This window comes from Mastigoproctus giganteus, chromosome 10 (assembly GCF_048544385.1).
Source record: "Mastigoproctus giganteus isolate SK-2022 chromosome 10, ASM4854438v1, whole genome shotgun sequence".
Classification (NCBI taxonomy): domain Eukaryota; kingdom Metazoa; phylum Arthropoda; class Arachnida; order Uropygi; family Thelyphonidae; genus Mastigoproctus; species Mastigoproctus giganteus.
Window position 1 is genome coordinate 44,319,377 of NC_143584.1, and position 12,160 is coordinate 44,331,536.

The 12,160-nt window shown below is 38.4% G+C and overlaps 1 protein-coding gene across 2 annotated transcripts in view; it reads left to right on the forward strand.

The window, feature by feature from the left end:
* LOC150079005 (pyrokinin-1 receptor-like) overlaps positions 1-6,014 on the forward strand; it is a 149,043-nt gene extending 143,029 nt beyond the window's left edge. For both annotated transcript variants that reach the window (XM_090383903.1, XM_090383905.1), the window contains exon 2: positions 5,184-6,014. In XM_090383903.1, coding sequence (XP_090240029.1) covers positions 5,184-5,698 — 515 coding nt within the window. In that variant the 3' untranslated portion in view covers positions 5,699-6,014. The remainder of the gene's footprint in view (positions 1-5,183) is intronic.
* The last annotated feature ends 6,146 nt before the right edge of the window (positions 6,015-12,160 follow it).

Here is a 12,160-nt window from a genome sequence, read left to right on the forward strand (position 1 = left end):
CACCTTCTTCCAGTCTTCTAACGTCCAACTTGCATGCTCTTTGCACCAGGCGAGTCTTTTACGCCGATGTACCTTGGTTAGGAGAGGATGGCGTATGGGGGTCGTCTGCTGGTATAGCCGATACGTGCGAGCGTGCGACGCATGGTCATGCCAGATATTGTTCCGGGTTGGCCCATGTTATATTGGGTAATCAACTCTTCAACAGTGCTGCGCCTGTTCGCCTGTACGAGTCGTCGTACCCGGCGCTCACCTCTAGCGTCAACCTTTCACTGACCATTGCAGTTTTGCCGTCGGGTCGTTGTTTGACCATTTTGATGCCAGTCCTGGTACACTTTAACTACGGCGGCTCTCGAACACACCACTAGTTCAGCCGTTTGGGAAATCGAGGCACCAGCTCGTCAAGCACCCACAATCTGTCCTTTACCAAAGTCCGATAAGTCTTTCCTTTTACCCATCACGCTCAGAATTTTACTATACACTGAGTGACCACTGACACTTTATCTATGCTAAGTAGGTCAAATAGCTCTGCACCCTCGTACCTCACGTGGTCAACGGGTCGCAGTCAGTTTTCATCTTGAGTACTGCATGCAAGTCTGGAAGACTCATTTTAGGAAGGACGTGTTGGAACAGGTGCAGAAAAGAGCAACGAGATTAGTGAGAGGAACAAAAGGGTGCTCTTACCAGGAAAGACTTTATTAGTACAAATTTCAGCATTTGGAAACTAGACACCTGCGAGGAGATCCGATTGAGCTTTTTAACTGGCTTGAATGTATTGGGTCAGCTCAATGCTGATGGTAACTTTCCTCTTATTCAAAGTACACACACGAGGGGCATAAATTCAAAATGAAGAACGATGGTTGCAGGATAGGCGTACGAAATTTTGCTTTGCCAGTGGGTAATTGATTATTGGAACACACTTCCATGTGGTGCTGTGAAACTGCGCAATTTGAATAAATTTAAGGAGGAACTGGGCAAAGTATTAGAAGGGATGGACACGTGATGTAGGAAGAGTTTTTGGCTAATGCCGTATAAGCTTTCTTTCTTGCCATCATTTTCCACAAAAATAAAACTCATGGGAAAACCTCATCCCTTCCATCACAGATCGGCTAACTACAGTACCGATGGAAGAAGCCTTTATGAATTCCTCTGGTCTCCTAGGTGACTCAAATTCAGGCATCTCTAAACGAGAGACAAGGTGAAACCACTGTCATGGAGGACGACTGAGAAAACTAGATGCTCAGTATGTTGCCTTTAGTCTAAAGAGGACCGATTTGCAAAGAGAAGTTACTTATGATTTCATTAATGCGATTTTACTAATAATATAATTTCTTTAAAGCTTAAAATATATATTTATTATCCTATTAAATAAACCTATTGAACAGAGGCCAGTATTAAAAATGTTAATTTCTAAATTATTTTATTACGCATTAATTATTAAATATTTTATTAAGTCTAAATTCTAATTAATTTTAATTTAATTATATTACATACTTAAATTATTACTAAAAGAGACATAATTAGTTCTATATTTATTGAAATCCTATTGAACAACATGTGGTAAATATTTTAATAAAAGAGTTCAAAATGCAATTATAAATTTTTGATGAAAAATAAATATTGTACTATATTATACAATTATTTAAACTTTTACCAGAGAGTTAATGAATATTGCTATGATAATGCATGTTTCTCGTTATTATACAAGTTCATCGACAGTAGACCACTGAGTAAGATTAAAATGGCAATAAATGAACAATGAATGCAACTTGAGTATAATTAGGCTCACTCAGAAATCCAGGTACTCTTATAGTCTGGAGAAGGTGAGGCCATTTCTAGATTTTAAGAGAAAGAGTGCCTTAATTAATTTATTCACGTTTTAGAAATCAGATTACGTTGTGTGCGAATTTCAATAATATTTCGCCTTTCATCGCCCCCCACTCCAACACACACATAAAAAACTCATGGTGGCCCCACCGAAACAAACATTTCAGATTGGTTACAGAATAATGGAGTTACAGTTCAGCAAATAATAAAATTCATTAAAGTTTTTTTCAATGTTACTCTGGAGATTTTACGTTTGGTACTTTTAACATTTAAAATTACTTTACAAGCAATGTGTAGAATTAATTAAATCGATTAACTGCAGAAAATGGTCGATCTCCCTTCCCCAAGCAATAGGTAACGATTATGTCTCCACTGTTACTTCCATTACCAAAGGAACTACTGTCACGTGCGGGGGCGACTACTGGAGAAACAAGAATCAATTAAGCGACATTAAACCCATCCATCAGTGTGAGATAAAATTAGTTTGCTGGAGTTCCCTCATTTTTCGCCTGAGCGAAATTCGTCCGCCTAAATGCCATTGGGTCATCGTTACTTACGAATTCTTTATTTACTGGAAGTGACAAAAAGAAAGAGGCGCTAAATCTTATGACGCTGAATTTACGCCCTCGTGGGTAGCGCACAGTTCGTAGAATCGCCATCCTCACCACACCTGATGGAAAAGACCGAGTTCAAGTCCAGTCGATGACGTGAGAAATTTTTATGGGCCTTTTTCACAACGTGGCTGTGGTAGTCGGTCTCAAGCGTGGATAGCACGGTATTTCCTCTCGGGAACTCGGGTTTTTTGTCTAGCAAGCAGAAAATCGAGCACACACAATTTATAGCAATATGGCCTTAGTCACTGATGCTCCTAAAACCCAACTATACCAACAACTGAATTTTACATGATTTATTGAAAGGCAACGGTTTTATAACCCAATCGTCTATCACTGGGTATTACAAGTGCTTCTCAAACTAAGACGAGAAGGGGCAGTATAGCGAGGATCACAATACAAGGCTAATCAATATTAGCAGTAATGTTTGAGTGCGGCATGAATTTAAAAAAAAAAAAAAAAGTTTCAGAAACCCATGCGTCTAACGCGGCTGAAAACTTCAATAATAATGAATTAAACCTGGCTGACTGGAATATTAATACGTAATAAAATGTATCAGCAGAATTCCTCGTGTTATGTTATGAATACTGAAGCTGTCTGGTTGCAGAATAATCTCTTTCCCAAAGGAAAACTAACAGGTTAATCATGTACCATCGCTAACCACCATAATCCTACCAACAAATTTATAAGCAATAGGCTATAGAAACGGACAGCTTCTGCAGCCTACATACACTATTCTCCACTATGTAGTTGGTCACATTTTAGGAAGATGGCAGATCACATTTCAGTATTCATAACAGATAACCATCTGGTATTGCCATCTTCCTAATCGAACGAGAAAAAGGACCTTGACTTTTATTTACTTCAATACCATTTGCATATTACAACCGTTACTGATGAAAAAGTAGCCAATTAACTTTTTCGAAAGGCCAATCTGAGAGGACGTGAAGTGATCATCACCAAGGACAGTTTCTTCAGAACGATTTAGAGAGATTTTAGATATGGTCAGAAACTTTTCTGACGGCTATCATACATTGCAGAAATATTAAATGCCTTAGACATCGGGAATAGCAACCCCAGAATAATTTACTCACTTGATAAGGTCGAAATAAAAACAGAGGAAGAAAAAAAAAAATTGGAAGTTACGATAGGGTGGGACATTAAGTTCTCCGAGAAGCGTAGACAGGTGGCATATGGTGACCTTTTGATGATTTATAACATTTGCTTGTAGAAATAGAGAGGACATAATACCTATGTATAAGGCAATTGTGAAACCGCACTTGGAATATTGTGTACAGAAATGGAGACCGGTCCAAAGACGGGAACGCGTCATCTCTTTTTGAGTTCGATAAAAGGGCGTCCATACGAAAAGACTTCGAAATGTGGGCTGCAGAGTTGGAAACTAGACACCTTAGAGGAGGTTTGATTAAGACATAAGAACGAGGGTGAAATTTTGTTTTCGCTGGATGGAAAAAATAGATTAAAGGGCAAAATAGTCCTTTAATCTCTATTTGGTTTATAGGCATCTTATCAAGAAAAAAATGTCACTCTTTCTGCATGGATCCTTAAAGATGAATGCCGGATTGGTTTCTTATTATTTCAGGATTATATATTTTTTAAGATTTTAAATAATTCCATTCTGAATTTTACTATAGTAGTTTATATTTATTATATGGTTATAGCATTAGCTAACAAATATAACAACAAATTATAACCTGTAAAAATTTCTCTTAGTTTTATATCTATGCAAGCTAAAAAAAAAAAAAAACTATTTTATACGTTTTTATTTAGGAAAAATACAAACTTTAAATCTTTAATAGCACAGTGAAAAATAAGTATTTCAATTTGCACAAGAAGTTGCATATATGAATGTTCCCGATATCGAATTATATTTATTTATCTCAATCAAAGTATACAACTGTGGTTGACCCATTTACTATGTGTAGCCAAGGAAAAGAATTGCAGTCCTTAGTCTTATAGTACATACTTGTATTCATATACGGAGTGGCAGTGAAATAACTTTCCATGGTGAATTTAATCTTTTAAACGATATTTATTTACTACTTCAAAAGAATAAAAAATATGCAAAATCTGTGGCGTGGATTCACAGCTTCAGTTGTATATACTTTTAGTTCAAGTGTTCGATGCTTTAAACTGACCAGAAATAAAGTTACTAAAGTGCCCTGACTCAATACCTCTTCAAAGTGCGCATTTCAATTCCAATAAGTTCGCAAGGCAAAGATTTGCAATCATCGTTTTCCACCATAGCTTTGTGTAAACATAAGCTAAGGTCATTGCCCAAATGACAAAAATGCGCAGGTTGCTATGTTACTGAAATAGTTTCAAAAAAGGATCTCTGCGTTATGCTATTTTGACTTTACTATCTGAGGAACAACAATGCCCTCCAGTTTTTAATAGAGGATTCGCTTTCTTAATTTAATAAATAAATAGATTTCTATTTATATTCCTCTGTTTAATCGCTGTGGCCTTAAGTAGCCAGAGTGATTAAACAAAGCTACTACAATGTTGATATAATCAATGGCTCTTTATATAAAAAAGTTATTATAAGCGCTCTCTATGAAATTCGCATGTCATGGATTGTTTCATGCACTGATGATTAGCCAACAGCCACCTAAAAACTTTTAATTCATCAAGGAAAGTTATTATAGGTAATTAAAAAAAAATTAAGTATTATAATTTTTATTAATAGGAAAAACAGTTCCTTAATTTGTTCATTTTTCGTTCCAGTTGCTGTTGTGGTGGCCTTTTTCATTTGCTGGGCTCCATTCCATGCTCAACGCCTCCTAGCCATCTACGTGACGAATCCCACGCCAACTGATCATATAATTTACCAAGTATTGCTCTACATTTCCGGAGTGACGTATTACGTCAGCGCCACCATCAATCCCATCCTCTACAACATCATGTCGCACAAATTTCGGCAGGCATTCAAGGACACTCTGGCTCGTTGCTGCCGTAGACAACCCACTCGTTCGGGTCCACTCGCCTATTCTTTCCATCCGAATAGCACGCTACGCTCAACCGGCAAATATGAGGGATCCGATTTTTCTATTCTGTCCGACTCTTCGAGACAGACCAGCTCCCAGAGACGCTCCGAGAACGGAAGAAAACTTTTAGTGTGCACAACTAACTCAAGGGGGCAGCACGAAACAGTATTTTCTACGCCAGCTGTAAACGGCACTCGTTCCAAAGTAAGTGGATTAAGGAGTTTGAAAGAGGAAACGGAAGGTAGGCCATCTTGAAGATGACAATCCCGCTTCTGCTGCGTTTATTCAAACGTGTGATAAAACGGCTAACCTTTAGTCTCTTCTCAAGGCTGTCGCCCCCAACATAAACTGATCAATTTGAGCAACCATATCCAATTTAATTTCTAAAAAGTTGATAATCTTTTTTCCTCCATTAAGTTTGGATGATGAACAAAGATTTTAAGCTCACTAAAAGTACGATTCCTACAAAAAAAATTGTGCTTCACATCGTTCCGATTTCTTTCTGTTAAAATGAAGATAAAATGGTATTTTGTGACAAGCAGGATTACAGACCGCACCCCCCCCCCCAACTGTGCTGATTCCATCTTTGTCATTCCTTATGTAATTAAACTGTTCTCTAGTAGATGTCTAATTTAATATTTTTATCGGCTTTTGATGACTTTCAGAATCCACAATCATACACGTTTATATCATATAATAATCTGAAAAACGAATGTAAAAGGAAAAGAAGACGATATTTAAAAATGTATCAGAAAAGAGGCCTTGGACGAAACATGCCATGGAAGGATTTCTTGTGATGGCTGACAATACAAAAAATTAAATAATAACTACATAAATATAAATGAGTTACTATAATAAGATACAAATTAAATAAAAATCAATCAAAAGAATTAAAATAACAAGACTCTTCAGGTAGAATGCTCCTTTATTAATTTGTAACTTGATAAAGTAGGGCGGGCGTTCCCTTATAAGTTGATAAAATGGAAGTTATGTTTATGTACTTAAATGTTTATCAAAGTTTTGATTTCAATTCTCGTACGAGCCCACAAAAAATCCTTTATGACATCCACAAAAGTAATCAAAGAAAAATATCGACCATAGTCGCTATTCCCAGAACTGCTGATGATCAAAACTCAAATTTCACGGTGGGATGTCAGCTTTCATACTGAGTATTTCAAAAATATGTGTAGAAAAGGCAGGGATGGATTTTACAGTCCAAAAGAAGCAAAAAAAATGGGATATGTGTCCGATTTAAACGGTTACAGAATTAAAGCTATTTGAATTTTAAAAATTGGCTGTGCAGTTTGGAATGGTAAAAAATAAGAACCAATAGACACGTACTTAGTAAAATGTTTGTTTGCACCAGGCATGTATTGCCTCATTCGTAATTATCATTTTTACCATTCAAAACTACCTTAAGGCGCGTTCTCAAATGTGTAAAGCGTTTATTCTCGTAACCGTGACATTCTATATTTGGATCTTTTAGAAAGATCTGTCGAGCCATTCGAAATTTCATTAAAATCCGAATAATGGAATTTCTTCATTTTCCCCCAATAAAATTTCGAGTTATTCATAAGGATGTACGTCTCAGGTGTTTCAGGTAAAAGAAAATTATATCGACAACGAATTTCGGGGTATGTTTCTTTAGTTCGGGAAGTTTTTAAAATCAATTACAATTCCACAGACTCCCAAGTTCCCCTCTCTTTCGAATCTATGCAGGTAATGGACAAAAAAGTGGAAACACCGAGGTCTGCGGAAAGCGTAAGGTTTGTGCTAAACAAGAGCGTCCATGCGCCACTGACGAAGGCATGAAACGTACAAATGACGTCCCAGTATGCTTAGCGTCATATCTGTAAAGGCAAAACCGACCTGACTGATTGTAATTATTAACCACGTCGTCATGAAAAGACCTTAACGATTTCGGAAGGGTTATGATTATTGGAGCGCGTTTGGTAGGAGCTTCGATCAATAAAACAGTTGAACTCAATGTTTGGAGAGGAACAATTTCCAAGGTCATGTCTGCATGGGAATCTACAGGGAAGAAAGACATCACCTGCAAAAGGCAACAGCGGGCAAAACCGCAAATTCAAGAATCACGTCGTTCGAACATTATTGCGATGTTCAAAGCGAAACAAGCGAGCAACAGTTGATCAGTTGTGCACGGATTTCAACGCAGGACGTGAGAGTACAGGTTCATCAAAAACATTACATCAAGAACTCCACAGAGCTGGATTATCACGATCGACTTGCACTTCACAAGCCACTCATCGCACCTGACAATGCACGCGACAGTGTGCAGTGATGCAAAGAGGAACGTGATATTTGTAGTCCAACGAATCCTCCTAGAGTTTGTTTGCTACAAATGCACAAGTACAATTGTCGTGCCAACTGGAGGAAGCTAAAAACTGATTGCTTGTTTCCTACTATTAAGGGTTCTGGTTGTTGTTGTATGTTTTACGGCGCAACGGCAGCTATAGGCCATTATGCGCCAAACAATGGTAGGAGGTAAGAGGCTTTATTAAAAGTGAGATATGTGCATTGTGTGAGATTTAAGCATTATATTCTGTCATAGCATTTTATCCTTTTTAGGAAAGTAAAAACTGCATCAATGTCAGATCTGTCGTCTAATATTTGTTGCAGTGTAGGTGTGATTTGGGCTGCATAGTTTGATAAGAAGGTGGCTTGCCGTACTCCATTATAGAGAGGGCAGTCAACAATGATGTGCTGGACTGTGATTTGAGCATGGCAGTTCGGACAAGAAGGCGGATCTGAGAAAGAGAAAAGATAAAGGTGAGTAAGGTGTGTATGTCCTATTCGTAATCTTGCAAGTGTGACTTCTTCCTTTCGGTTCGAGCGGAAACTAGATGGCCAAGACTGGAGTTTTGGTTTAATCTGAAGGAGTTTGTTGCCTTCTTAGTTTTGCCAGTAAATCATACTTCGCTTTGTTATAAGACTTTTATAATCGGTGAAAGGAATTTTGAAAGAGTCATCAATTGGTTGCACAGTAGATTTGGCTGCATGGTCAGCACTCTCATTGTCAGGTATGCCAACATGGCTAGCGACCCAACAAAATTTTATTACTTTTGTGTTCTTAGCTAGATGAGCCAGCAAGGTTTGAATATTACCAAGTAGGTAGTTATGATGCTTTCTTGGTTGCCGTAAAGCGAAAAGGGCACTCAGAGAGTCGGTAAAAATAATACTCTGTGTAAACTGATACAACTTTATAGTTTCTAGCGCCATTTGAATGGCATGAAGTTCAGCAGTAAAGATACTGTATTCTAAAGGTAAATGATTAGAGATTATAGATGATGGAAGAACCCCAGCAGCACCAACGTGGTGATCAGTTTTGGAACCGTTTGTGTATATCCTTGTATAAGATTCATATTTCTCAAGTAAAGATTTATGAAGCTGGTTTACATTCTGTGAAGAAAGAGTACTTTTCCCCCCATTCTTGAAGGGACAGATCACAAGTGGCAGGGCAAAAAACCCATGGAGGAGTCGTGAAACTAGTGGTGGCTATTTTATAAAGGTCAAGCTGCCAATATCAAGTAGTGAGCAAAGATGTATACCAGCGGGTCGATTTATTGATGGATAAACGGCATACAAGTTCTCCCAATCTGGTGTAAATAGATGTTTCCACGATGGATGCAGGAGTTGGCTTTTTATTTTTATAGCATAATTTAGCAGTAAAATTCGTCTTCGTAAAGAGGGTGGGGGATCGTGAGCTTCAGCGTACAGGCTCTGCACAGGAGATGTGCGGTAGGCTCCAAGAACAATGCGAAAGCCACTATGGTGAATAGGGTCCAAAGCCCTCAAAATGCTAGGTTTAGCAGAGTTGTAAACTGGTGACGCATAGTCTAACCTTGATCTTACAATAGCATGATATAAATGAAGGAGTATTTGACGGTCAGCACCCCATGTTGTAGCTGATAATACTCTCAAAATGTTTAATTTCTTGAGACAGGTGGTTCTAAGTTGTTTAATATGGTCAAGAAAGGTCAATTTTTTATCTAAAGTTAACCCAAGGAATCGAATGGTAGGCATAACAGGTATATCATGGTTCCCCAGCTTTAGAAGTGGGTCAGGGTGGAGATTACGTCTTCTACAGAAATGAACTGCAACAGTTTTTTCAGGTGATATGCGAAACCCATTATCAAGGGTTCTGGTGGTTTCATAATGGTGTGGGTATATTCATTCCGTTAGAAGGAAAGTTTGATGCCAATCGCTATTTAAGAGTCTTTTGTTATCTTCACCCAATGGTTAAGCATTTCTTTCATGAAGAGAGAGAGCTGGCTTTCTTGATGGCGAGGCTCCAATCTACAAAGCACAAGTGGTCACTCAGTGGTTTGAGGAGCATGAGACTGAACTTTTTCACATACATGGCTATCGCAGTCATCACTAAACCAGATAGAAAATCTGTGAGAACTTCTGGAACAACGTCTGAGGCAGCATTTCCCAGCTCCATTGAACTAGAAGGAATTGATTACGTTTCTTGGAGACAAATGGTGTCGTATCCCTCTTGCTGACTTCAGACACTGCCAGACCCTATGCCATGACGCACACAGGCTGTAGTGGACTCACGTGGTGGTCCAACACGGTATTGGTGTTTTTACGTTACCATTTCCATTTTTTGTCCATTGCTTGTATCTCAATGACTTTTCAGTGACTCAAGGGTTAAAACCATCAAGACTGAGAAGAAGGAAAACAATATTAGGATCCTCTCTTTCTATAATAATCATTATGAAGCCAATAATATTACACTTAGCAGGTTAAACTTATTATTTCGAATTTTTTATGGTTGGGCCGAATAATTGTAACATTATTGCATGTATTCTGATTATTGCTGGTCTAACATAAAACGAAACTGAAGACGAATGCCAAACAAATGAAAATAAAAAACTTGCTGTTTTCAAGCAAAGAGCACTGCCTAGTTCCCAATGAAATATTCGAATGAAAATGAATGCCGCTCAAGAGGGCCAGTAGCTCCCTCAAACTAAAAAGAGAGATCTCTTCTAGATTCATTACATCATATAAAAGGTGAATGAAATAAAATGGCCGAGTACACGAGCAAAGTAGCAAAACATGTGTTGTGCAAAATGTCTGTTGTGTTTACAGTGACGTGATGAAATTGGAATGTAGTAGTATTGACATGTGATGCAAGAAAGCAAGTGTATGATACGAGCTTATGCAGCAGCAGCCAAAAACAAAAAAAAAAAAAAAAACACACCATTCCCTCCAAATGCCTGTCCAGTTCCTCCTTAAATTTATTTAACCTATCAACTTCCACAACGACAGATGGAAGTTTGTTCCAGCAATTAACCACCCGCTGGCTAAAGGCAAATTTCCGCACATCTATTCTACATCTGTCTTTTCTTAATTTGAAATTATGGCCCCTTAGGTTCGTAATCTGAACAAGTGGAAGGATCCCATCAGAATTCAGCGTGCTCCACCCATTCAAGGCCTAATACACCTCAATCAGATCACCGCGCAGGTGCCTAGTCTCCAGCCACTGCAATTTACAGAATTTAAGCCTCTCTTGGTAAGAGGATCTCTTCATTCCCCTCACCTATCTTTTTGTCCTTCTCTATACCCGCTCAAGCAAATCTACATCCTTCCTAAAATGAGGCCTCCAGACCTATACGCAGTACTCAAGGCGCTGCCTGACGATTGCCTTATACAGAGGGACAATCACCTACTTTTCCCTGCTAGCAAAATTCCTATATATATCATTGACAAAACCCCATGACCTGCCCTGGTAGCCTGTCTGCATTGCTCAGAAAACTTCATATCTGACTGCACAATTATTCTCAAGTCTTTTTCATTTCCTACCACATTAAGTGTAGTACCACACAGTTGGTACGTTTCTCTGGGGTTCCTTCTACCCATGTGCAGTACTTTGTATTTGTCAAGGTTAAATTTCAGTTGCCACTTCTTAGCCCATCTGCCCAAATTATCTAGATCCTGTTGCAGTGCCACACTGCCATTACTGTCATTAACAACCCTGCCAACCTTTGTATCATCTGCAAACTTCGACACTAAGCCTGATATACCTTCATCAATATCATTGATAAATATACAAAACAACAGAGGACCCAACACTGAACCCTGTGGGACTCCACTAATAACATTAGTCCACGAAGAGCACCCATTAATTACCACCCTCTGTCTTCTCCCATACTCAACCATCCTTTTATCATTGTAGCAACTTACCCTTAATACCATTTTGCTCCAATTTGTACAATAGTCTTCCATGCGCAACAGTGTCAAAAGCTTTCCTGAAATCCAAATATATGATATCAAAATTATTTTTTGCATCCAGTTCCTTTGTAACCACATCATAATATCCTATCAAATTTGTCAGACAAGCCTTTCCCTTAACAAACCCATGTCGTGTCTGAATTATTGCTGCAGTCTTGTATAGATGATCCTGCAATGCATCTTTAACCAGTGACTCCATTATTTTACCGGGAACAGAAGTTAAACTAACTGGTCTGTAATTACTCGTGTCACCCTTCGATCCCCCCTTTGTGAATTGGGGATACATTTGCACATCTCCAGTCAGTTGGGACCTCCCCTGAGTCCAATGATGCTCTCATAATTATGGCAAAGGGTTTGCTTAGGTTGCTTTGCCGCCTCCTTTAATATAACTGGATAGCATTGCAGTACTACATTAGTAGTACTGCAATGACGGGAGTGGGTACGGTAATAGATATATGG